Here is a 27,176-nt window from a genome sequence, read left to right as displayed (position 1 = left end):
GGATCCTCTGGACTTTATTAGCTCTGGCTCAGGGCTAGCGCCAGTTCTTGGCTGATTCCTGTGGAGCCGTTCAGAGCCTGCATGAGTTTGCTGGCCTGTGCGCAGTGCTGGGCCTGGGCTGCATGGCTGCATGGCTCCCTGCCTGCTCTGGAGATTTGCTCAAGTGCACAAGAGAGTTCGGCTGGATGAATTGAGGTACAGCTGTACTCAGCTTAACCAGAGCTAGTAAATCCTCACTGATCCAGTAGGTCTCTGTGTCTGCAGTGTCTGTGCTCATGGCCTTGGCGCTGGGAATGCCCAGGCTGGACTTGCACAGAGCTGGCTCAAGTCTGTAAAGCTCATCGACTTGCAGCAGCAGCGTCACTTTTAGGATGAAGCACACTCTGAAAGCTGTGTCACAGTGTTTTTGTGACACTGTTCCTGACTTAGGAGTTCTGATAGGCCTGAGATTGTTTTACAAGGGGGTTTTGTGGATTAATATAATTAAACCACCTTAATTTTTATGGCTTTATAGCAGCTTAAGATAGATGAATCGGTATTGGCTAATTGAGATTCTAAATCACTCATGAAATAATGCTTCACGAGCATCACAAGAATCCTGTTATCAGAAGTATGTGGCTGCAGTGAGAGCTCACTGAGGAAAACAGTTTGCTGTTTTTTAAAGTTCATTTGAACAGCGTGTTCTATAGTTATGTTGCAATTTAAAATAAACCCTGACCTACTTTACTAGTAGGCTTAGTAGTATGTGAATTTATATAGCCACCATTCTTTTACTTACTGAAAGTTTTGCCTGTTTTTCTAGATTTGAGTATCCTAAGTCAAAATGCTTCAGCAGAGAGAGCTAGAAATATTCTAGCTGTGGAGACATCTCCTACAGACCTGGTGGGGGAACAAGCGGCTTCCCAGCCTGCACCAGTCCCACCAAGTGCCATCAATTTCTCGCTTAAACAATGGAGTACAGAAATCAAGTAAGTTGGGAATATGGGAGAAAGAATTGTCACGAGATTGACTGTGCTGGCTGACTGACTGTTCCTGCTGAAAGATGTGTGTATGTGGTAATTGGAGCTTTTCAGAAGAACTGCGGGTGATGGGGTGGATCAGTACATTGGACTGTATCTCCTCAAGTAAACTCTTCCCTTATTCTGATTACTTGTTTGAAGGGCATAGCTGAACATCATTGTATAGCATTGATAATACCTGAAAGGGAGACTCAAGCCCTGTGAAGCACCTCTAGTGATGGCTTTTGTGTCTGAACCCAAGCAGGGAGCTGGGAGCTGTATTCTCAGCTAGTACTGCTTTTTATTTTTCATTGTGTAATGGAGCTGCTAATTGCTACATTGTAGTGGTCATGGTATTTAGTGCTTATGAAGTATTTTTAGTGATGAAAATCAAAACAATATAACTCATCCTTCTTAATTTTCTTCTTAAAACCATAAAAGAACATGGCACAGATTTGAAATTGATGTAGTTTGAACTCTTGAGCAAAAATGTGGCAGACCCCTTCTGAACAACAGCAAAACCACATCTTAGCCCCTCACTCTTAATGAGTTACTCTTCAGCATTAATTGCTTTAAGGAAAGCAGTCCTACTGGTTTTCTGCTCTTCCGTTATGGTTTCTTTCTAAATGTTTTTACGCTTTGCTCTGCCCACATAGAGGGATCTCCTGCTTCTACTGAAAAGGGTATTACAGTGCTATGAGCCATTCACAAAGCAGAGCTGTAGCTTTGGTTAACTAGACCACATCCCTCTTGAGCTGCAAGTAAAATATTGTTACTCGTTTTCATCAGCAGTGCTGAGTTAAATAGATTCATTTTAAAGCTTTCATGTGAAGCACAGAGATCTGGGAGGTTACAAAGTGTGGTTGTGTTGGGGGTTGGTTCATTTTTGAGGTTGTGTGTTGGTTTTTTGTTTGTTTTTTTTTTTTTTAAGACTGCTGTGTAGACCATTGTTTAAGTTCTAGAAAAGATGCCTAATGGTGGATTAAGAAATATGTGAATCCTGTTACTACATGTCCTGTTTAAACTGGTAGTCTCGTATGGTTTTGTGGGTTTGTGTGGCCACTTTGCTTTGGTAGAACTTAAATTTGGTCATAATAGAAGGAAAACTAACAGGGAACAATTTCTGTTAGGTGAATTACTGTATACTTGAAATGAGTATTTCTGGCTTTTTGAAACTTTTTTCTTGTTTTTTGGTTTTGTTTGTTTGTTTTTTTCTGAATTGCAGATGATACACTTTGGGGAAGTCTAGCTATAAGGGCAGTGTAAGGGTAAGCTGCTCGGTGTTGCCTGGATGGTGTGTTAATATTTGTTTGTAACTGAGCAGAAAGGCAACAGTGCAGTTGTGGGTTGGGAAGCACTTTTGATTGGAGAGAAATGTTGCTGATTGCAGAGGCCCAGCAGATATTGTAGCACAGTATTCAAGAGTTGACCTTCCTCTGTATAGCTGTGATCCCAATGGCTTGAAGTCCTTGCCAGGTCTCTGGGAATCAACGCATGAGAAAAGGTCACACTGAAACTCTTTCAGGCTGAATGCTGCCTTCCTGCCTGCATTCCTGTCTTTCTGGAAATATTCAGCTGCAGTTGTTCATCTGTCTGAAAATGTTACTGGGAAAATAACATTTATGGTATCTACGAACAGATATTTATTTTTTTTAATTCTGTGGGGGTTTTTTTATATGGAGTGCTCTAGTGCCCCCATGTGCTCTACATTTCAAAGCAGGCATTCTCCCCTGCAAGCTGATACTAATAGGAAATGGTGTCTTTGTCAGGATGGCTTATTATGCTTGAACATCCTCTTCTGAGCTTTTGAAAAGTCATTTTGCAGAGGATTTGCTGAGCCAGCAGCTAAAATCTGAAGGGTGTGTGATGTGTACAGTTGTGCAGTATCTCTAGCCATGTAGTCTGTCACTGGGATAAGTCTGACAACCTTATCAGAAGCTATTTAGCTGCATGGTAATATGCTAGAACCTCTGACAAATTTGTTTGCACTAGCCTAGGCCTTGCAGTGACATGTCTTAAAAGCTATGGACTAGCATTACCTCTGCTTGTTTTAAGCTAGCAGGTAATAGGCACGTAAGGTCTTGTATCTAGTAAGATAAATTTGCTCCAAGACCTGAGTCTGTAGCAGTTTTCATGAGAAAGGTGAATTTTCTTCAGCATATATTTGGTTAGGGACAAGTGGATTTCCCTTCTAATGGCTGCTCCAGAGAGGGGCAGGGCATGTATAATCTTAATTTGGATTTATTTTGCATGAGTATTAAAGATGATCATTATTACATGCTTTTAGTCCCCATATCTTTGTTCATTCAATCCTGCAATGAATGATGCACAATTAATAACCAAAACTATTCAGTAATGGTGCAAGGGTCCTTCAGACGACAGCCTTTCTCACTATGAAGCTTCGGTTTATGCTCAACCATTTTAAATGGAACTCCTGTGGTCATGTAAGTCTTGTATTTTAACAAGTGCAGTCTCATTTGTCACTTCTTGGTTGACGATTGGTTGTCTTTTACTAGGCTGAAGAGCATTCCTTGAGTGTGTATCAAAAGTAGGTCTAGTTAGTTGTCTTGGACCTCTGTGTCCAAGACAAGATTGTTAATGTTTTTATAACAGTGAAACCTAATTACTAATTATGGAAAATTAAAATGACATAGTAGTGTGGCTATAGAAGCTGATGGCAAAGAAATCCCCACTAAAATGTTAGAAACTGTTATAGTAAATGTATGCAAACAGCAGTACTGTTGATTGTTTTCCTCCATTTTTCAGCAATTCTATGCGGTTTGGGACAGGGGTGTGATCTGATCACCTTTGGAATATGTGTGCACTATTACTGGTTTGTGACTAGTTTAACCGGTCTTAGAGGATCAATCAAAGTGTTTCTAAAACTTCAGAGTTTCCTCTACATTGCTCGGGGCCTGTGTTTGTTAAGAACCTGTTAAATGTCTTAATCAAAGGCTTATCCTTCCTCCTGAACACATTTACGACGTGTTTGACAGATAAGCTATTGCTATAACAACTGCATTTGCATCCTAGGTAATAGTGGTGAAATAATAATTGGAAAAAAGTGAGGAATATGTCTTGGAGTTAAGCTATGTGTGTATTTATGGTAACTGAAGTTGAAACATGCTGTTCTACTTTTTAAAATCTATTTTCAAGTACGAATTGGCATATATAGACATTTAAGCGTGAAGTTTTTTCATCTTTATGCTACCAGCTACTTGTATCTCTTTACTTATGCAGAATGTGGACTTCGAAACATACTGAATTATAGTGACCTCAAGTTATATAGTCATAATCTTTAAAATACAGAATCATTAGATCATATGATCAGGTCTTGCATAGTTTGTCTGGCTGTACTTGTCATACAGTGCTTAGGAAAATAAATACTGTTTTTTAAATTCAACTACCTAGTTTTAATCTAATAGAAAGCAACAAAGCAGTGCTGCTTCAGTGCCCTTAGCTATCATATGCAAAAGCTTTACAAAATTCAGCATCTGCTATGATTTTTCATGGACCCAACAGCAGTTCCTGAAGAAGCTTTTCTAGAAGTCATCTGACTTCTTGTTCCTTGTGATTTTTCAGGCTTTAAAAGGTGGTGTTCAGACAGGCTTTAAATACTGAAGTAGACAAAGACCAGAACAGGCAGTTGTGGAGTTGCATGTTAAGAGATCAGCCACTATTCAGAGAATGGCTGTAGAGATGCCACGTGACACTTATTAATTTCAGGTGCCCTAGGAAATATGTCAGTCATCACCCAGTTTGATCCATTTAATTTGAATGGAAGGTCTGAGCAGTGAAATGAGCTGGCCTTGGCCCCAACAGAAATTATGATTCTTCCTGGAAGAAGATTAAAAGTGTAGTACAATTCAATCTTTGTCAAGTTTGCAAATTGATTGTTGAAATTTATTAATAATGTTTAGGTTTGTTTTTAAATTGTACTTGATTATTTATTGGTTCACCCAGTCTATAGGAATTTTGCACTGCATAATGATTAGCCTATAGTTCAAGTTGATCGGATGTTGAATCTCTTGTGAAGCTGAAAGACTGGGTTGGATTGTCAAATGATCTTGAAGGTGTAATATGGGTTGCTTTCTGCCTAAGGTTTGTAGAGTTAGAAGGGAGAAATTAGCTGTTTGAGTGAAAGCATCATTGTGGGCCTCCATTTTACACAGGCTGTGTAGAAAATGTGGAGATATTAAATATATTTCCAGTTTTATACCTAAAATATTAAACTGATTGACATGGATTGATGTAGAATCTCCTTCTTCAGTTGAACAAAAACTTTACAGTACTGAGCTACATTAATAGTCATGGACATAAGTGTGGACTTAAACATTTCTGATTGCATGACGGTTGTAGAGGAATCTGGGTAGGGTAACTTCATCCTGCTTGTGAAACATATTGTTCTTCTATAGAATCATCTGGCTGGAATTTAGAGGTTGCCTCTGAAATGCTCTTGCAGGTAATTGGCTACATTCCACCTTACGAAAGAAAACTGCTAAGGAGTCTGTCACCAGCGATTCAGCTACAGCAGGTCTCTTGGATGATCCCAAGTTTGATGTTAATCTAGAATATGAAACTATTAACATACATGTGTTTTGACTGCATGCTGTTCTGTTTAATGCTTGGCAGTTATGCTAAAATTCTAAGCTAAAATAACTGATCAGTAAAGAGATGCTACTTCTAAATCTTAATTTTGTTTGTTTGTTTTTTTTTTTTCCCCGCTGCCAAAACAAGGATGAAACAGAGGATGACACAAAAGACCAGAGTGGTCTCCTCGATATTAATATCCTGTTAAAGTGAAATAAATCTTCTGTTGTTGAAACATAGCACTGTGGATTGTAGGTGCTGTTTAGGAGGATATGGTTTGTTTTCTTTGAGCTGTTAGTTGGTATTGGTTTTCCCTGTGTTTTAGCTTATTTTTAGTTTGCACTGTTTCAGCTGCAGTGGTTGTCTTGAAAACCCCTTTATAAAAAAATGCAAAATGAAGAAATCTTCGTCACTTTTCCTGCTGTCTTTTTCACAGAAATTCAATGTCCTCTTTAAGAAAAGGAAATAACGAAAACCGCAAGAGCATATTTTATACCACTGAAGAGTGGGAATTGCTGGATCCAACCCCAAAAGACTTGGAGGACTCAATGGCCCTGGAAGAAAAGAGGAAGCACTTGGCAGAAGGAAGTAAAGGTAGAAGTGGGAGGAAGGAAGGGGAGCATATGCCTGACCTTCTTTAGTATAGGGTACTGTGTTATGTCTGTCTCCAGGATATAAGTGGAAGCTTGTCTTTTCTTCACAAAGCACGTCCAGAGATCTGTAAATTCTTTCAAAAAATTAATTCCTTATGATGTGTTTGGAGTCACCTGCCATTCAGATGCAATGGAATAAGTATGAAGCCTTATTGCAGAATCACAGAATGTCAGAGGTTGGAAGGGACCTCGAAGGATCACCCAGTCCAACCCCCCCTGCCAGAGCAGGACCACCTAGAGCAGGTCACACAGGAACGCGTCCAGGCAGGTTTTGAATGTCTCCAGAGAAGGAGACTCCACAACCTCTCTGGGCAGCCTGTTCCAGGGCTCTGTCACCCTCACAGTGAAAAAGTTTTTCCTTATGTTAGTGTGGAACCTCCTGTGCTCCAGCTTGCACCCATTGCCCCTTGTCCCATCATTTGCCATCACCAAGAAGAGCCCGGCTCCATCCTCCTGACACTTGCCCTTTACATATTTATAAACATTGATGAGGTCACCCCTCTGTCTCCTCTTCTCCAAGCTAAAGAGACCCAGCTCCCTCAGCCTTTCATCATAAGGGAGATGTTCCACCCCCTTCATCATCTCTGTGGCTCTGCGCTGGACTCTTTCCAGCAGTTCCCTGTCCTTCTTGAACTGAGGGGCCCAGAACTGGACACACTGTTCCAGATGCGGTCTCACCAGGGCAGAGTAGAGGGCGAGGAGGACTTCTCTGGACCTACTGACCACACCCATTCTAATCCACCCCAGGATGCCATTGGCCTTCTGTTTTGGGTTCCCTGAGCAAGTTACTATCTCTAGTTTTGTCGCTTGAGTTGCAAAGTTACAGGATGAAGGGAAATGTTGAGGCTTCTGGTTACTCAGTTGAGTGTTGTCCATTGAAGCAGAATTGCCTTTAGACTCTACAGTGTGTATATACATGTTACATTGGCTTGCTGCTGAAATGGGGGGAAAAAAGTAGGGATGCACATGCAGTGATTGCTCATCTCTGTGTTGTAACTTGTTCTCACGTTCAACCAGTGTTTCGAATAACCTTGTGAAGACATTTTTACAGCTCCTTAAGAGCACTTTAGCTGATATCCAATCTGTTGGAAAACATCCTTCACTTTAAGAATACTCCTGTGGTTATATAAATGGAGGTGAAACCTTACACTTCTCTTAAGAGAACTGTATGCTGTGATAGTGGTGACATTTTTGCTGTGATCAGTTCTGAGCTATTAACTATTTGAAGCAAAGTTTACCATGCCATAGTTAGGCATACCTTGTATTTTCTGAAACGAATTGTGAAGTTCTCTTCATGTCTTATTTCACAAGTATTTTAATTTATGAGCTAAATCTTTTATCTGGGAGGGGAGGAGACTTTGAGCTGTATACTTTTCCCACCAAAGGAAGCGACTTGGAAAATGAGGCGTGTTTAACACTATTGTGTTGGGCTGTTTAAATGCTGCTTTAAGTCTAATTTTAATGAGTATATTTTGAAAAGGAAATCTGAATTGCCTTTTTACCGAGTGAACTGAACTAGAAGAAATTGTTTTATGCAGGACTGACTGGTTCAGCTTTTCCTTTCGATTTTGGCCGCATTCCACACAAAACAAGGCGCCCGTTAAAAGATGTGATTGGATCAAGCAAAAACCGGAATAGCAGTGACTCTTCTCCAACTGAATGGTGTTCTGGTAATGGCAACAAACTAGTCTCTGAACTGCAGCTGAAGTATCAAAGCCAGCAAGAAGAGTTGGAAAAGCTAAAGAAAGATCTTTTGAGCCAAAAGGTAATTAACCGTTCAGGCAAAGTGCGCAAAAGCAAACGGATCTGGCAGGTGATTGTGAGTTTACCGTTTATGGCCATCTAACTGCTTTAAGAGTGGGTTGTTTGTTATGAAGTAATGGTGCTAAATGAACCTTTGTTTACAAAAGGTCTTGAAACAAGAATGACCAAGTTTTACATCTATTGAAGATTAGATCCCTGAACAAACCTTTCATTTGCATAGTGTTCATTAACTTGGTTTATATATCTTTCTTACTCTCTGCAGCTAGCTTTCTCAGTGTCTGCCAGGATCCTGGCAGATAATCACAGCTTCTTTCACCATTACTACATGTAATTCCTTAGGAACTTCTCCTTTCAAATCTTTCTTGTGGTTTTTGTGTGTGTTTTTTGGGTTTTTTTTTTTTTAATTCTGGAAGAGAGGGTCGGGGAATGGGGCTGACCTCTCTCTCTCTCTCTCTCTCCATTTTTTTTTTTTTTTAAATGAACTGCATCATCACAAACAGTTTTGTAAATGATAGGCCTAACCATAAATCTTGGTATGTAGTACTGCCCTCATACAGTGTTCATGCTTGTATGCCCTCATGACTTGGCTTTAGTAGATACCTTGGTTTTATCTAAAAGAATTTTGGCTCATTTTAAGAAGAAACAGTTTTTAGATCTAATATGAAGCTGTTACTTTTGCTATTTGTATTTTCCATTGTGTGACATCATCAAAGGGAAACGGAAGAAGGAATGTATGAGTCCCATATTTACACCCGTGTTAGGTGTTACCTCTCCTAGGAGTACATGCATGCTTCTGAGCCAGCTTCTGTGAGAAATCTCACTGATCTAATACAACATTGTGTTCACAGCTGGTTCTGCTTTAATAAGAAGAAAAAAAAATGTTGGGTAGCTGGAAATATTCTCATTCTTGATAGTGGGTTAGATATAGAACTGTGGTCAATGTCAGGAGTGTACAAGTAGGATGTTTTACTGACAACCTGAGTGACTAGCCAGATTTTATATTGTGGTTTACTCTTCTTTTTTTTTTTTTTTTTTTAATTAGAGAGTCAATATGCTGCTGCTTATAGGCAAGAACTTCCGTCATGCATGTCCCTGTTGTCCTGGAGTCTCTGATAACTTAATGGCTCTTGACATGTACGGTAGCAGTCTGGGTTTTGTTATTTTTGACAAGTAGAATGGTCAGTTGTCACTGAGCTATGACCATTAAATCATCCAGCTGTTTAGTAATTGTTAAGAGTTCAATGTATTATTTGACAATGTTCAATGTCAAAGTACAATGAAGGAAGAAGAAAATCTAGGCTCTCAAAACCTTTTCATCACATTCCAAGGGTTTCTTCCCAGACCTCTCCTAAAGACTACAGCTTGATATTTGATGCTGTAGACCAAGCTCTCTCCTGTTCACTTTTTTGTTGTGTCTCTTAGAGCTTTGCAACACTCAAACACTGGCACATTCTAGGTGTATCTTTATGACTTTCCAAGTCTTTGTTAGCTTCCAGGTACATTATTGAACCCTCAGGTTCTCGGGAGTTCTATAAAACCAGTCCCTTTTTCTGTCTTTGTATGCTAAATTGCTGTCAGAGAGCTATTTACAAAGATAAAAAAAAATTAAATCTCAGTTTCATTGAGAAGTATTGCAGATGCTTCTAGGGTTGAATTTACCTTCCCAAACATGGGAAAGAGCAAAGATAATAATCCAGATTAGTGAGCCTTGTGAGCAGTCAGCTGTTCTTGCTTTCTTAGTGTTTATTATTGATCTGAAGTATCTTCTCCTATGTGTTTTTTTGTTTTGTTCTGTGTTGGTTGTGTTTTGGTGTGGTTTTTGTTTTGTTTGGGATTTTTTACAGTTTAGCTTTTGGAGAGCTTCTGATAGTAGCTAAGGTAAACTCTTCCTTTTACAGTATTTCTTTTCTTTTAAATGTCAGTTTGACTTATTTGCATGTGACAGCCTTCACTTTTTGAAGGTCATGGTAGGATCTCATTCCAGCAAGGAATCAAGTAGGGTTATATTTTCAGTGCAACTGCCTTAAAAATCAGCTTCTCGTGTGTGTGTGTACCCGTGATTCCCCAAGCAAAACACATACATCTTTCATGGAAGTGAATAAATGTTATAATTGTCCATGAGCTATGTGATCTCGTGAGCAAAGATACTTGTCCTTTTTTAGTATGAGGAAATAGAATGGGAAAATGGTAGAATTTGTTAGGTGGATGTGTTTTCAAACAAAAGTTCTAGTTCAGAGCCTTCAGTGTTGTCTTTTTTGCAAAGAGCCCAGAAACTCCTTTTCTGTCCTCAAGTCAGTTAACTACTTGGATCATTCTGTGGCAAGATTTTCTAAACAGCCCTGCGAAGACTTCCTTTTCAGCAAAGCAGCATGCGTTTTTTTTCACCTTTTATTTTCTCTGCATCTGTTATGGAAGAGAGCAGTTAGTTTTTCAGTTTTCCATTCTGTAATGTTCACCTGTTATTTTTTTGGGCTTAAGCCCCCTTCCTATTTATCTTCTTACAACAGGGCTTCTTACAAGTAAGCCTTTTTCAGCTTCCAAGCAACTGCTGGGCCACAGCTGTCAACTACTCTTCCCAAACCTGTTGTAGCCTTTCTAGGTGGGATCCTTAGCTCAGTGAAAGATATTTAAGCCACCTGTGTAGGCCAGTCATTGTAAGGTGTTAGCCAGCTAGAAATCATGTTGTGTGTTTCATTTTTTTCCTAAAAATCACCACCTTGAAGTCTTTTATAAGCTGATGATTCAGATGCAAAAACCATTCCAAAGTGTTCTTTTGTTTGATGTTAGATTTCTAAGTTATAAAACTTAGGAACTTAAAATTTATTACAGCTTTTTTTTATTATTATTTTCAGGAACTTGTGCGACTTCTACAGCAAACAGTCCGATCTTCCCAATATGATAAATATTTTGCAAGCCGTCTTTGTGAGGGTGTTCCCAAAGACAAATTAGAGCTGTTGCACCAAAAAGATGACCAGATTTTGGGTCTCAACAACCAGCTCGAAAAGTTAAATCTGGAAAAAGATAGTCTCCAGCAGGAAGTAAAGAATCTGAAATGTAAAGTTGGAGAACTCAATGAGCAGCTGGGTATGTTGATGGAAACTATTCAAGCTAAGGATGAAGTGATCATGAAACTCTCTCGTCAGCTCAGCGAATGTGAGGACAATACATCCTCTCAAAGCGGAGCAGTAAATTCTTCCATGGTCACCTGTACTAATAAGGAACTACAAGAACTGGACAGACTAAAAGTAAGAGCAATGTCTCTGTCTTGATGGATAGGGGAATCTCTACTCCCTGTAAAAACTACTTTCTAGTCTGCTGTACTGTTTGAGATGACTGCAGCAGTTCTCCAAGATACTTATCAACTGAGGCTTTCTCTGCTTGGGATCTACACTTTGAACTGTTACATGGCAATCTAAACAGGACTTTTATTTTTTGAGCTGGTCTGTAAATCTATAGTACAATATCTCATACTTTCAGTAATTTAATCATTGGTGTGGAGGAGGAGTGATGTGAGAAATAATCAAAGGAACAGGAAAACGTAAGGGTAAGAGGAAAACATAAGCATGGGGGAGGATTAGTATAATAACCTCTTTTACTAATGCCACTTGAGATGTTATCAGTGCTTTTTTTTTTTTTCCCTCTTACCTCCCTCGGTGAATGTGTCAGAAATTCTTAATGGAGTTACTGAAGTTACCCACTTTGCTCTAAACATGTTTTCTTGCCTTTGTATTCCAAATTGATTAACATTCCAAGGGATTTGGAGTACAAGGCAGCCATTTAAAATATGTATAAACATTCATCATTTTCTTTCCTATATGTGAGCCTGAGAAGTTTTAGAAAATAAAATTGACACTGGAGATCAATGGTCTTGGCAGAAAGCAGCCCAAAGCTTGTAGATGCTGGGAGTGTAGGAGTGTTGTAATTTTTGGGAGGGTACCAACATTCCCTCATCCCACAAGCTCAGGTTTCAGAGGTAATATTTGTTGCCTGGAGCTGAGTGAGTTAGGCAGGGAAGCTTATTGCAAAGGATTTATATTTCTGTATGGAGGCAGACACCAAACCTGTACTTTAAATGAGGGCCGGTGAGGGTACCCAAAGCCCAAGGGGCATTTGCCCCTGCTTCTTTGTTGGATGTGGTGTGCTTCTGGTTGCCGTGCAGCTCCAGGACTTCTCTGTGTGCTCAGCACGTGTGTTTCTGTTCACCCCCCCCGCTGGCGCAGCCTCATAGGGCTGGGACTGCCTGGTGACAGCAAGCAGCAACCAGCTGCCTTCTGCCAGGAGCGCAGTGCTGGAAGGGGCGCAAGTGAGGCACGGCACCGCCCTGTGCACCTCTGTGCTCGTATTTGGCATGTGTTTGACTTGTGTGAAGACTAAAAATAATATTTTATTTAATCCTGATATTTTTAATAACAAGTCCTATTAGTAGCTGCTTGTTCTGTATTTGATGGTATACTTTCTCACGTAGGCATTTACTGTTTGTAAGATACTTTTATTGAAAATTCAGTTTGTGGTTTGTTCGTTTGTGGTTTTTTTTATCAACAGGACAATCTTCAGGGTTATAAGACCCAGAATAAATTTTTAAATAAGGAGATTTTGGAACTCTCTGCTCTACGAAGAAATGCAGAAGCAAGAGAGAGAGAATGGCAGGCAAAGGTCAGACTAACACAGCATGTTCTCATTTTGGCAATGTCTAAAGCAGTTTTCAAAAATTTAGTTGTAAATCTATGCAGGGAATGTAACTGTGGAATGGAAATGGAACGATTTAAACGTATTGAAAGGTTAAAAAAAAAAGAATTTCCCCCCAACTCAGGCCTTACAGACTAATCTTTCTGAAAGATTCTTGGAGGAGAATTGACTTTAAAATCCTCTTAACCAGTGGAACTTTTTCGTAACTTACGAACACAGGCATGTGTATTTCTGAGAACATTGCTTCCTCAGAATTAAGGCTGTAATAATTTTCTTGAAGTATGCAAAAGATGTGATGTGTAAGGATTTGATATGTCACTGAGGAGAGCTTTCTCCTTCTGAGCACAAAGGATGACTAGGTATGGTGAATGTAACTTTGGAAGTGTTTCTGTATAGATGAATTTGAGTGTAGAGAAGCTGCAGGTAAATGAAGATTTCCCGTGCCTGGGTCTAGGAAGAATGCACACATCCATAGCTAAGGCAAGATACCTGTAACTATGGTTGATAGCGTTTGCTTTTGTTTTTTTTTGGGAACGATGCACGTGGTGGCCAGGTCTAAATGCTGTATTTTTGGCACAGAGGTGTGTGTTTACAGTTCCTACATGCTATTACCTAACTCATGTCTTAAAATGCCATTTGAGTTGGTTTTGATCAACATGCGTAGACTAAAGCTGTTACTTTAAAAGCACAAAATGGTTGAGTTGTACTTCATGCAATGTAATGGTAATTAAAGTTTGCTCAGACTTTCCACATGTAAAAATACATGTTGTAGAAAATATCTGATCTACTATTCAGTCTTAAAAGACTTCCTGTAAAAAGCCACAACTATCTGAGGTTTCTTTTCCAAGTGCTTTTTATACAGAATTTTACAGTAATGTAATAAAATGCATATATAATTTTCGTTTTCTACACATAAGGGTTGCTTGGTATTTTCTGATGCAGCAAAAATGGGAAAAGTAATCTGACTGTTCTTGACTTACAGGTTTCTAAGCAACATAAACTAGTAGAATAATATTGAACCAGATTTTAAAAGAAGTGTTGTACAAAGTAATTTTCTGAAGACTTACAATTTATATTGTTTTCTACAGTATACTAGCTTGGAAGCCAAACTCTGTCAGATAGAAAGTAAATATTTGATCTTGCTTCAAGAAATGAAAACTCCTGTTTGTTCTGAGGAGCAGAGTCCTGCTCGTGAGGTCATCACACAGTTACTGGAAGATGCCTTGAAAGCGGAAACTAGTGAACAACCAGAACAAGCGTTTTTCAAACCACACCTGGTCAGGTAATTTGGTCCTGTTAAAATAAATGTATGTGTGTCTTGGTCAGTGGGCCCCATTTTCAACACTGGAAAAGAGACAGTGGGGATATATTTGCAGGATTTGGGGGTTTTAATGTAGTTCCCTTCATGAATAACAGTATCATCATGAAATCCTTTTGGCTGCATAAATACATTTATTGTTTTATTTGAGATACAGTATAAAACTTAGGCTCAATTGTTGCCATATAGCTGCTGAAGGTGAGCTGCTGAAGAGATGGGTTCATTTGAGCTTGACCATGTTCTTAAATAAATTGCTTAATCTGTATAGTAATGTGTTGGAATGTGGAAAGTCTTTTGTATATGGTTATAAGAATAATTATTAAATAAAGCATATACTTTAGAAAACTGTTTAAATAATAATTGTTAAAACTTGAAAACTATGGGGAGTGGCTTCAGGGGTGTTTGAAGTAACTTTAGGATGGGAAGGTGAGAGTTTCAGGGCTACTGAATACTTTAAGAGCCTTTTTTCTTTTTTCCTTTGCATTTCAGTGAATATGATATATATGGCTTTCAGACAGTCCCAGAGGATGATGATGAGGAGAAACTAGTAGCAAAATCACGAGCTTTGGACCTGAGGTCACTTTCTCTCAGTGAAAATCGAGAGATCTCCACAGGAGTAAAATGGGAAAACTATCTTGCAAGCACAATGAACAGAGAGATTATGCGCTGTGTAGAACTAAAGAATCTTATTCGATCTGGAATTCCACATGAACATCGTTCCAAGATGTGGAAATGGTGCGTCAATCTCCATGTTAAAAAATTCAAGGACAGTACTGTTCCTGGGTACTTCCAAACCTTGCTTCAAAATGCTCTGGAAAAGCAAAATCCTGCATCTAAACAAATTGAGTTGGATCTCCTGAGAACATTACCAAACAACAAACATTATTCGTCCCCGACATCCGAAGGGATCCAGAAGCTGCGAAATGTGCTGCTGGCATTTTCGTGGAGAAATCCTGATATAGGGTATTGTCAAGGGCTCAACAGGTAAGATTTTGCAAATCTGGAGTTAGAACTGTGTAGCGAAACGCTTAATGAGCTTTTCAAATGACATGTATGACAACATGCTTTTGGACAGCAATTTGCCTTATGGGTTGTATGTTCATAATTTTTAATGTTTTAATAATCAAATAACTATCACATTTTTTTAAAACCATAAAAAACCAGAAGACCTGGATCATGAAACTTGTAAAATCAGCTTGGCAGAAGAACTGGAACTGGAATTAACCCACATAAGAAATGGGCTACTTAAATGTAGTTTACGTTGTCTTCATGTCAATTGTAGGGGATCTTTTTGCTTTTGTGTGCAAGAGTTCGTTACATTTTTTTGCTTTTTTTTAAACAAGCAGAAATAAATGCTTGAAAGCTTTTTACGCCACCAATTTCATCATTTCCCTCAGGATGTCTTCATTCAGAACTGCAGTAATCAATTCAAGGATGATTCTTGTGTTACAATAGGAAGAAAAATTTGAAGTCGTTGCAATTGGTGTTTGCCGAAATAGTTTTGGTACTTTGAGATCTGTAATAAAGGAGGGTGTTATTTGAAGCAGGTGTGTTAGTCTAACACCTCCCCCTCATCCCCATGATAAAATACTATAGATGTCAATTAGTGCCTTAATTCTTATGCTAGAATAGGGCAAAAAACTTTAGAACTAAAGCAGCTTTATCATTTGAAACTGCTTTGAAGAAGTAGTAGAATAGAGGCAGTGAATAATGTAGTAGACGTAGTGAGGAGATGGATAGTGAGTAATGTAGTAGTAACAAGTATTCTTTTTCAGTGTATTCGTCACTAGTGCTTACTACTACCAGTACGTCACTAGTGCTACCTACTCTGTAAGTAAATCGTACATTTTTAGTATTAACATTGTCACTGGCATGTCACAAGACACGTCTGAAGAACAGAGCTGTTGCAATCTTGGAGCAACATGTCTCTGGTGACTAGAAGGTGTTAGAAATGCTCTTGCTAAATATGAACTTTCTGTGCAGCATGATTTTCTCCTGGAATGTTTTTGGGTTTACTGTAAATAATTCTGCATTTGGGTATACTTGCAGAACTTACAAGTAAATTAGATGTTTATTCCGTGATTTAGTCCTCTTAAGCTTTTAAAGTGTGATCACCTTATTAAGCTGTGTAACATCAGATGCAGTTCATGTTTTTACAACTCCTCTTGCACACAGAAATAAAACAAGTTTACTTGGAGAAATATATTGGCGGCAACCTTTCATATTCAAACAGCTATCAGTAACATGAAGTTATTCTCTGATTGCTGGGGTTTTTTTCTTTCATAATATAATTTGAAACAGGAAAACCAGGAATGCTGCTGTTTAATTTTTTTTCCCTACTTTAAGAAATTCTTAGAACAATTTTAGTCTTTGCAAAATTTTAGGGCTTTTTCTTTTCCTTAAAAGACAGCGGTAGATAAAGACAGAAGTGTTACTTATCTTAATGGATATAAAGTAAATTTGCTCAAAAGGCTTTTTCTAAACTTAAAACGATTTTGTGTGAAATAGAAGAACAGCAGATCTGTTCTTTCTCCTCTTCAATAAGAAAAGACAAAAGTCAGGGAATTAGAGTAGTATATTTAGGACTTGGAAGCTTCTAATTGTTTTGCCTTAGTTCCTGGAAAAATGACCTCTAGCAAATCACTTTGCTTTTGCCTTTATCTGTTTTCTTATTTAACTGAATAAAAATACTTGGTGTGACTGAGGAGGCATCTCCTAGTCCTGTGTTAAACTTCATTAACAGTTTTGCTGTTTGCTGTTTAGTGCTCTCCTGTTAATGCATTTATCTCTGAACAGAAACAAAGGCTTTATTGTAATTGTTCTTAGTACATTTTGTGATACTATAATAATCTTTTTCTCCAAATAAACCCTATTTTCAGATTGGTAGCGATTGCACTTCTGTACTTGGAACAGGAAGATGCTTTTTGGTGTCTGGTAGCAATAGTGGAAGTTTTCATGCCTCGTGATTATTATACTAAGACACTGCTAGGATCTCAGGTATGTGCTCTGCCAAAATAAAGCCTGGCTCTGTAAACTACAGCCAGTCAAAAACTTTGCTCTAAAACTGTCTGATAGGCCTTTTTTGGGGGGATGTGTTGAGTTGACAGAGGTGAGTTAGAGGCACCAGGGCCCTTGTTTGGGCAAGGACTCCAAATACAACACGGAAATAACCGTTTGGTCACCTGCTTGGAGCTCGAGTCCTTAACCCCTCTTCTGATTATTAGCTTCACAACGTTGACTGAGCTGATTTATTATCTCTTTTCTCAAAACTGGGGGGGGTGTGTGAGGGGAGCTGTTATGGGTGCTTTGGGAGAGGTGGGGTGAGAGTGCATTTTGCAGTCCTGCAAGCAGGATACGCTGTAGCACTCCTCTGCTTCCAGGTGATGCTCTGGTGTGTGCCGCCGCCACCCGCCAAGTCTTACCCCAGCTTGTTCTCTACTCTGGTGCTCCTGCACCGGCACAGTGCTAGTGACCTGTAGTAGGAACACCGCATCTGCATGTGGGGAGCCCTGTGAGACTGGGGGTGGGTTGAGAAGCAAAAGGTTGTGTCAGCAAGGGCAGTGTCTGTTTGGGTGGCCGTGTATGTTTTGAGTGGATCTAGCTTAGCAGTGTTAACTAGACAGTCCTAGGTTTCCTGGTTAGCTCTTGGAAAAACTTGCACTTTTCCAGATTGGTAACAGCCTTGCTTTGAATGCATATGTGTTGGAAAATTAGGAGCAATAATGTCATGTTTGTCATCTCTTTAGGTTGATCAGCGAGTATTCAAGGATTTAATGAGCGAGAAGCTTCCGCGACTGCATGCTCATTTTGAACAATACAAAGTTGACTATACTCTCATAACTTTCAACTGGTTTCTTGTGGTATTTGTGGACAGTGTGGTTAGCGACATCCTTTTTAAAATCTGGGACTCCTTCCTATATGAGGGACCAAAGGTGAACTGAATGAGCTAAGTTTTTTCAGTTGTTACCTGCTTACAAAATAGTGTGGTGTTATTGAGTGCAGGGCGGAGGAAGGATGTTTCACGAGAATCCTGTCACTTAAAATCACTGTTAGGGGAAAAAAAGGAGGAAATGTGCATAAATAACCAGTCAAAACACTTTCCATTTTATCCGTGTTCTGCAAGTTAAAAGCTTGACTTCGTGGAAGAAATGTAAATGCTAAGTGTTTACCTTTCACCACCCAGTGCTGTTTACTCCTATGTGCAGCTGTTAGTCCGTTTTGAGTAACTTTATCAAAAGAAGAAAGCTTCAGTGAAGGAGGTAGAAGTTAGAAGTAATGAAAAGATGTAAAAATTAGTTCTAACCAAGTGCTAATGTTTAGCTTGTCTCTGCAGCAACTGTTTGTTTTATTTCTGCAGACATTTAAAGTACAACTAACAAACAATTATTATCTTGGCTCCTGTCTCATAAGTTAAGGGGTGGGAGTGAAAGAATTTTCATGTGTTTCATACTGGTCAAATCTCAGTGAAACAAAATTGGTGCAGGAAACAATATTCAATAAATAACACTAATAACAATAAGTAACAATAATAACACTAAAGCCAATGTAGACAGTTGGAGAGAGTTATAAAATAAGTAGACAACCTGTGTTTTAGCTAGATTTCTTGTTGGCCTCATCTGAGCATTCTAACACACAGTGGAATTTTGGTTGTGTGTTCATTCAAATCGGCGTTAAGGATCATGGTATTTTGTGAAGGCAGACAGGTACAGACTAATGAAGTTCAGAACTTACTGAAGCCTTTTCAGAATGAAGGCAAATAATGCTTCTTCCAGCTCATGCCAAAGTTGATTGACAAACTGGTATCAGAAATTCCTTAAGCATCAGTCACCCAGTGTGTTGGGAAAATTCAAGGCATTGGAAAACAACCTGTTTAAAAAGCAGAAATTAATTTTAGCTCTGAAGTGACTTAAGAAATACATTCAGCTGGCCAAGCAGTGTTTGTTCTACAACTGAATTTGGAACTCAAAACTTGAAAGAATTTGTACGCTATAAACTTAATAGTGTTCTGGGTAGAACTGCAGAACACCTTGGCTTGGTTACAGGCCACAACAGAAGTTTTTGGCAGCTTTTGGAAATGGGGGATGGGGCAGGGAGCGGCAGGGAAGGGAGATAGAGGGAGGTGTGATTAGTTGTAGCTCAAATGCAGCCTGTCGGAAGTGTAACAGTTTTCCTTTGAGTTTATAATAGATAATAATGAGGATCAGTGCATTCTGTTCTTATGAAGAACCAAACATTGTGTATTTTTATCAGGTAATATTCCGATTTGCCCTGGCACTTTTTAAATACAAAGAAGAGGAAATCTTAAAACTGCAAGATTCAATGTCCATTTTCAAGTACCTTCGATATTTCACACGCACTATACTTGATGCTAGGTGGGTAACTCAAACTTGTGTATAATTGAAAGACTTTAGTGGGGTATGGAAGAAGTCCGTTGTGGGTTTTATTTTTTAGTTTCGTTTTTATCTAAATCTTAATTTAGATATAAAGCACCTAGAGATGAAATGAACTACTAAGATGTCTCATTAGTAGCTTTACCTAGCAGAGGCAAAACACAAGTGATGAATGCATAACTGTAAGTTTTTGGGTATGATAGAGACTACTTTGCCAGGTTGGTCTTGTTTAGCAGTTGTATCATGGTAGCAACACTGAAGAATTTCAGCCGTAGGTGAAGTCTGCTCCTGCATTGTGGATACAACTTACGTTGAAAAATGTTTTAGAAGAAATAAAAGCACATCCTGGCTCAAGTATTAAAAATGTGAGCTATAACCCACTAGGTTTAGATCTCTCATGCATCATTAATGCATAGGCTAGTGCCATGTAATTACAGCTGATTTTAAGATATACTTTGAAGCAGAAAATAAATACAAATTAGAATGCTCTTATGTTTTTCAGTCTTTGCATAGGAATTACAGTTTGTAATTTAGGGTTCCTAGTTTCAAGACTGTAGAGCAGCAGATTAATCTTAGAAGAGTCATACTGGGATCGGTTTAATGTTTGAAAATGTTTTGCAGATACTGAAACTCACTGATTTTGAATTGAGTACAAAATCATATACTGGAATCTGAGGTGTTTGTTTTTACTGTAATAAATTCCATATGAATTTTGGATTATACTTTGGCTCCTACTGCAAGAGCTATTTATTATTTTGACTTCCTGTGTTTCAGTTTTGACTAGAGAGAAGTTAAAACTGAATAATCATACTTTAGTCTTAAAAAGGATTGCTGGGACTGATGCAGGGAGAATGTTCTGCAAATGATTTAAATGGTAAAAGTCTTGACAGCAGATGTTGCTTCCTCTGTTGAAAGCTCTCCAAAAACCCTTGAGGGGGAGTTGCGTGGTGCCTTGTATTTTAGCATTCCCTCCTTTGATTTGAAAAATGCTGGGCAGTTGTTGGACACAGCTGTTTGTGACCAAAATAAATGCTGACTCTGATTCCAAATCTGGAAGTATGTACTTGATTCTGGAAAGGGTGTGCACATGTTTTTAACAGAAAACAATAAATAAAACAAACTTGTAGATATTTCATAATTGATAAATAGGTTATTTCATAGCTTATAATCAGATGTGTAATATGTAGTACCAGTGGTACCACAGCAGTATTGCCAGAAACTAACGATTGCAAAAGAAAGGGGGGGGGGGGGGGGAGGGGGCAGAAATTGAACTATTTAATATTTTTGCACTTACCTAATTGGAACAAAATTTTGATATTTAATCGAAGCTGCAGGTTTGGCTTTCCCTTCCTTTTCCAGTTATGTGATGGAACTGATGTCTTGGCTCTCCTCTCTAAATTTTCTTTTGCTAAAATAACCTATTTTAAAGATTTCTAATATTGCTGGAAGAGATCTCGTTTTGATGTTAACAAAATGAGCTAATTGGGTGTCCTTGGCAGATGGTGAGGACAGAATTCATCTAAGGTATTTACAGTACAAATATACTCTGTGCTGGTCTGTAAATCTGTTTCCTTAGGATGTTAAAAGTCAGAGTTGACAGTAGTGGTGTAGTGCCACCTAGGGGATATGAATTTGCCTGCTAGAACTGATTCAAACCACCTGGTTTCTTATTCTACCATTTCGTACAACTTCTACAACATCAGTATTTAAACAATACAAAAATATGTAGAACGATGTCTTTCTTGATGTGGACAGAAAGTCATCTTGTAGAGGAAAAATTCAGAAAGATTATTTTTATAGAATCCATGGATGTCCTGAATGGGTTAGAAAATTATTTTGCACAGACTTTCTGAGTTTAAGCTCTCTAGTAGAGAAAAATCTCTATAGACATGTGCATAATAATACTCTAGGTTATAGGATGTCATAGTTAGGTTTTTCTACAGGTGAAAGTTGTGTTCCATAACAAGCGCCCAGGTAGAGAAGCTGCTGGAATATGTTCTGTTTATAAAAAGCAGGAAGTCATTCGTATTCACTTAAAAATGCAAACCTAGGGAGAGCTTAGCCTTAAATAAACTGTCCAAATAAATTTTCTTAATATTGGGGTTCATCTGATAATTAAACTAGACTAAGTTAAATTCCAGTTCCCCCTTTTCCCTTAGTAAATAGTGAGGTATTTTTTAGGTATAGATCAACAGTGATGATGTAGTTAACTCTGGCCTGATGAGACAGGTCAGTTACTGGTTTTGCTGTGACTGAATGACCGTATGACGCAGTATGACTCTGGAAGGGTGATGGATACTCTTGTGGTGCTTTGCTGTGTGATCTGATGAGCTCGAGTTGACACTAGCTCAGAGATCTCTGTGCTCCAGCCAGCAGAATCCCAGAGCTTTCTCACTGTATCATAAAGTTCAGCTTACACTTGTTTTGCATTATCTTTGTCTGCATTAGTATTGTCCCAGTCTTTATCTGGTCTCTTACTCCACTTTGTTATCTTGGATAACTTGAGAGCTGACTGGGCTGGGACCGAATGAGCTTCAGTGAGTTGTATGGAGTTAACCAGGTAACTGGATGTACCAAGTGGTCAGTCTAGCCAGTGAAGCTCTGATTAGCCAAGTTTACATCTTCTGCTCAGTGGTGTCAAGGCCGTAATTGCTATTACATTATATAGAGTTTGCAGGTGGCTTTGCAAATTGTTGAGCATTTGATAATGCTTTGACACTTGAAATAACTTTAGAGCTGAGTGCTTTATAGTCTTGTGTTACAGATAACATCTGAGACCTGCCAGGTACGTGAAGGAGACTGGAGGTAGCAGGCACATACTAAATATCGATACGAATGAAGTTCAAAACTGATATTAAATAGCACCAAACGTGAATGATTGTCTTCTAATGTTGTATAATCTTACAGGAAACTGACTGGTATTGCTTTTGGAGACCTGAATCCTTTTCCATTACGTCAGATCAGGAACCGGAGGACCTATCATCTGGAGAAAGTGCGTCTTGAACTAACTGAACTAGAAGCCATACGTGAGGATTTCCTGCGTGAACGAGAGACATGTGTAGAAAAAAGAGACCTTATTAGTGATGATGAGGAGGATAGTTGAAACTACTCAACATAAACTCTTCTTTGGGATCGTGACCAAAGTGAGTTGACCTCCAAAACACTTTATTAATCCTGTCAAACAGAATGTAAACTAGTTGCTTTTGGAAATATGCAGGACAGATTTCCAAACTCCAGCACTTTGAGAAGTATTGCTTTGTATGGAGGCCAAACACTTCTGTTTACATTTATGTTCATGGAATTGTATGTAGAGCACTTAATATCCGTCTCGGTCAATCACCTGAATTGCCAGTTGTTTTCCTGCAGTGCACTGTAGTGCCTGTATGTGAAAGAGTAGTAAGAAAAGTCCGCTCTCTTGTTTACTACATCCATTGCTATTCTGTGGGGTTTTTTGACGTAATCACGTTTGGGGTTTTTTTGTAGTGCAGGTTCAATGTGGGAGGACATCATATTTTTTGGTTTCAGGTTGGTTCACTAAATGGCTTTCATCATGTTGTCTTTGAATAAACTAGCCGTTCTTGACGTCACAAACTAGAAAAGTATTGAGTGAAGCACAGGAAGAGCTTTTACATTCCTTTGTCTTTTCCTGAAGTAACATAAACTGGATCGTCAAACAGAACACTTGAATATGTGTGCGTAATGTAAAGGTAAAATAAGCACCTATTTGTCACTCAGTGCTCAGCGTGTACTGAAACAGTGATATCAAAACATCATTTATGCTTCTCTGGGCAGCTGTGCTGATAAAGATTCTCATTAATGCAAAAGGGTTTATAGATCAAACTCTTTTTAGTCAATTTTATTTCTAATCACTTTTTTGATTGCAATAGCTCAAAAAAGCCACAACCAAAACCCAGTATTATGGAAGAAGATTGGAACTTGTCACAGGAGTGACAAAAATTAATTGTGTGTCTGTTGAAGGTTTGGGGTTTTTTTGTTTGTTTTATTTTAATGCTGCTTCTTATTTAGGACAAAATAAGATGAAGTCGTGATCTATGAGAAGAAGCATAGCATTCTTTTTGCATGGATGTATAACTATTGTACAATAGCAGTAGCGATAGGATTCTTAAAACAAATACTTATGAATCAATCAAAAGAGCCTAAAGGTCACAGCATGCACACAGAAATTCAAGATCCTTTTCCAGCAGAAAAATGCAATATTCTCTTAATGTGCTCAGCTTTGCTATGAGTGCGAATGCGTGTCCTACAAGACAGCTGTAAGGAAACATTTGGGGTGTTTAGCTGTAGTGTTTCTGACCATAGAAGTCTGACTGGAGGCCATTCTTTCTTATTGGATGACTAGCAATACTATTAAACAGTTCTGATGAGGAAGGTTTCTTGCTGGATATTCTCTGGACTTCTGCAGTATTCTTTCTTGAGCTATTGGATCTTCAGAACATTGGATTGACTTAAATGTTGCGTCTGGATGTATCATGATAAAACTAGCATTCAAATACTAGGCAGCAAATTGCTCGTCTCTGGTGAAGTGGCTAATTGGCAAAAACCTACACTGGTGGTCGGGAGCAGTCAAGCGCATCAAGCTTCTACTTCATGTGTTTTCTTTTGGTTTTCTGAGAACAAGTAGGACTTCTGTATCAGATGTGCTCATGTAATTGTTATGGAAAACTTCAGTGTGTGCAGGGAGAAATCTTGCTTCTTTTTCACAGCACTTTTTTGAAAATATACCTGTAGCCTTCTCTAAATAAGCATTTTATCTAGTCAGTTTATCTGGAAGGGAAGTATTTAATCAGTGGTGAATGTTGTAACTTGCAGGACTAATTTTGATATAAAATTTATGCTGCTTCTTATGACATAGAATTTTTAATTAGCCAAGAAATCCTTGCCAATGAGGGACACATGGTATGATCATCTTGATTTGTGTTTTGTCTTCCAAAGTGTCCTCTACCTTGTCTATTGTAAGCAGTAGTTCGGGTTTTTTCTATTCCCTAGTTACTTTGGTTGTGTACTTGAGTTTGTTAGGCAGGTTTTTCATATTATATTGCATGTACTGTATTCTTTTTTTACTTAGAATCAGTGTTTGCATATAAAAATGGGACCAGGTTTTCTAATTTTGTGGTTATGCTGTCTTGGTTTTGAAAGAGCTGGTCTCTAAATCAATCTGTAATGTCCAATTTTTTTTAAACTTGTTTTCAAGTGTTACATGCAGTCTTTCTAAGCTGAAGATCTTCCTTCCAGTGGCAACAGTTGAAATATTAAGGTGAAGAATTTAGAAGTATGTACCTACCCTATTCCTACAAGTCTGATTCCTGGGTTTTGAGTCTTCACTATGAACTAGTTGTGTGATTTCAGGCGATGTTTTCAGACTGATTTCGTTGCAGTCCTTAGGTCATGAAGATAAAACTAACTTTAGGGCAACTCTTCAGGAAGTTCTCTAGCTGACAAAACGTGACCTGCAATGTTACAGGACCATTTCTTTTTTGCAGTTGTGCTGGTGATGAAATTTGTGTGTGTCTGTTGCTGTGTTTCATTATGTAAGTTGTTACCCAGTTGTACAGGAAAACTAGGTAGCTCTGTTTCTTATGCCACTGTGTGAATCTAATACATGAATGTTAGGAAGCTTATGGAAATCATCTTGTCTTACAAACATGAAATGAGTTGATGCTGTTATATTCAAGTTCCCAGTGAGCTGTTGGCTTCATTTTGTTAAGCATCATTACTGATGCCGTAGTTAAAAGGTCAAAAATTGCAGAGGCATCTAACCTCTGACCACTAGAAGTCTACATAGAACAAAAATGGGATGCATATAGCAGGAAGCAATGTCAGGGGAAGCTTGCCTTGCTGTTGCAAATGTCTTTGGGTGACTTAGTTTTCTAGTGGTCCTTAATCTGGTAACTCTGAAGAGTGATAACTAGTTAGGGACATGCAAGACACACAGGCAGTATTTAAACCTGATGAAACCAAGCAAAAACACAGTGTGACTCAGTGGCCTACAAAAGCTCAGCTGCATAGATATGAAGTGTTTGTATTCTGGGGTAAACTTCTGAAACAGTGCATGAGGATTTAACATTCGTGCCAGCCACCTAGTAGGAAATCGACCTGTTAATGCAAATAAAGACTGCGAAGACTATTTTTTAACTTGATGGTCATGTACATATGTGCAAAGAGTTCCTTATGCATGGTTCCCAGTACACGTGGTGTAAACCAAACCACTAAGGTGCATCTTACAGAATATTCTTCCGTCTTCGTACACGTATGCATGGCTTTCCAGTGAAACTTCTGGTTATTTGTTTAAAACATTCTACTGTCTTCTGTTAAATAGGCAAAAAACCTGGTGCACCACACCTCTAGCTATTAAAACTGCACAGTATTTCAGCTTTACCTGTACAGGTAGTGTTATCATCCAGTGTTATCAGATTGTTTGGTGTTTGTTGGTTTTTTGGTTTTTTTTGTTGGTTTTTTTTTTTTACCAGCTATGTAATCAATAAAAAGGATTCTTTGTTGCCCTTCAGGTGTCTTCTGTGAGAGATTCTCCCCTTCCCCTCAGTCTGTAAACATAGTAGGATATTTCAGCAGAAAGGGAAAATTTTTTTTCTTCCTTAAGACATCAGGAATGAATGAGTGGTCTTAATTTTGACAGAGTTGTATGTTCAGTCATGCTTAACTGAGAAATGGAAAATTAATAAATTTCATGAAATTATGTAGCTCTTTAAGTGAATGTTCCCTTAAGTGCCATGTTAGAAATAAGCAATATGCGGTACAAGAAATTTGAATCACAAAACATAAGTGATGTTATTTTCATAAAGATGATGTAAAGGAAAAAATAAATTGTTTATTACTTTACAGCTTGCCCTGGTTCTCTCATTTTTTAATTTTTTTTTTTCATAACAGGTGGAAATAACTGCAGGTGCTATCAGAACAAACCAGTACTAAACCTGGTGGGTTTGTCTGATAATGTGATTTGAGAGAGTTTCTACAGAGGAGCATTATGCAAATTTGGCTTTGAAGCATGAAGATGTGAACTATAGACATGTTGCATGCAGGTGATGCTGACTAGGTAAACTCATGACTGGTGTCCTTAGTTTCTTGAGCGGGGAGAATGAATTCGTGTGAGCATTCACAGGGAATAGACTTCCTAAGAAGCATATGTATTTACATGATATCTCCTGACACTAAAAGCCTCTTTAGTAGGCTTGGCCCCTAACGTTCTGCTAAAGCCTTTGGTAGCCAAGTGCATTAATTTCAGCTGCTTTGAAAATTTATTGAAGTACTGAATTAATTTGGAAATCTAACCTCAGTGTCTGTCTTTCAGATACTATTTTTGCTTTTTGGGGTTACCTTGATTCCCTTGAAGAGGCTACCTGTTACCTCAGCTACTTCAGATCTAAAACGTAACAGCTAAATGTTTGCAACAGGAAAAATAAGAGCTGGGAGATCACTTTTATTGCATGTCCAAGCAGATCTTTCATAGTAGAGGGGAATAGCTCACAGTTCTTGTCCTGTGGTTCTGCTACAGGACAGCAAGCTGTTAAGAGTAGATATTGGCACAGTTGGAAATCTGTTCAAAGGGGTTGCAAAACAGGATAGAGAGCAGGAGTTGAGGCAGAACGTGACTGTGGCCTAAGGACCTCCTGTCCTGTATACTGAAAATTTAAATTAAAGGGATAAACAGAAAATTCTGGGAAGAGATTGCATAGGGAGCAATGTCCTTGCTTGGACACTTGGCATATTTAGCTCAAGTAGGCTGTGTTGCCCTAGCAGC

The 27,176-nt window shown here is 38.6% G+C and overlaps 1 protein-coding gene across 1 annotated transcript in view; it reads left to right on the top strand.

Moving 5' to 3' along the window:
* TBC1D2B (TBC1 domain family member 2B) overlaps window positions 1-22,562 on the top strand; it is a 35,206-nt gene extending 12,644 nt beyond the window's left edge. Inside the window, exons 3-13 of the mRNA XM_086471864.1 lie at window positions 803-968; window positions 6,025-6,182; window positions 7,780-8,006; window positions 10,858-11,250; window positions 12,548-12,658; window positions 13,780-13,973; window positions 14,499-14,993; window positions 16,889-17,006; window positions 17,756-17,941; window positions 19,260-19,381; window positions 22,307-22,562. Of these exons, the coding sequence (XP_086327990.1) occupies window positions 803-968; window positions 6,025-6,182; window positions 7,780-8,006; window positions 10,858-11,250; window positions 12,548-12,658; window positions 13,780-13,973; window positions 14,499-14,993; window positions 16,889-17,006; window positions 17,756-17,941; window positions 19,260-19,381; window positions 22,307-22,502 (2,366 nt within the window). The 3' untranslated portion in view covers window positions 22,503-22,562. The remainder of the gene's footprint in view (window positions 1-802; window positions 969-6,024; window positions 6,183-7,779; window positions 8,007-10,857; window positions 11,251-12,547; window positions 12,659-13,779; window positions 13,974-14,498; window positions 14,994-16,888; window positions 17,007-17,755; window positions 17,942-19,259; window positions 19,382-22,306) is intronic.
* Window positions 22,563-27,176: the final 4,614 nt, after the last annotated feature.

This window comes from Leptosomus discolor, chromosome 11 (assembly GCF_034619465.1).
Source record: "Leptosomus discolor isolate bLepDis1 chromosome 11, bLepDis1.hap2, whole genome shotgun sequence".
In the NCBI taxonomy this organism is placed as follows: domain Eukaryota; kingdom Metazoa; phylum Chordata; class Aves; order Leptosomiformes; family Leptosomidae; genus Leptosomus; species Leptosomus discolor.
The sequence above is the reverse complement of the archived record's forward strand: the minus strand, read 5'-3'. Positions and strand labels throughout refer to the sequence as shown.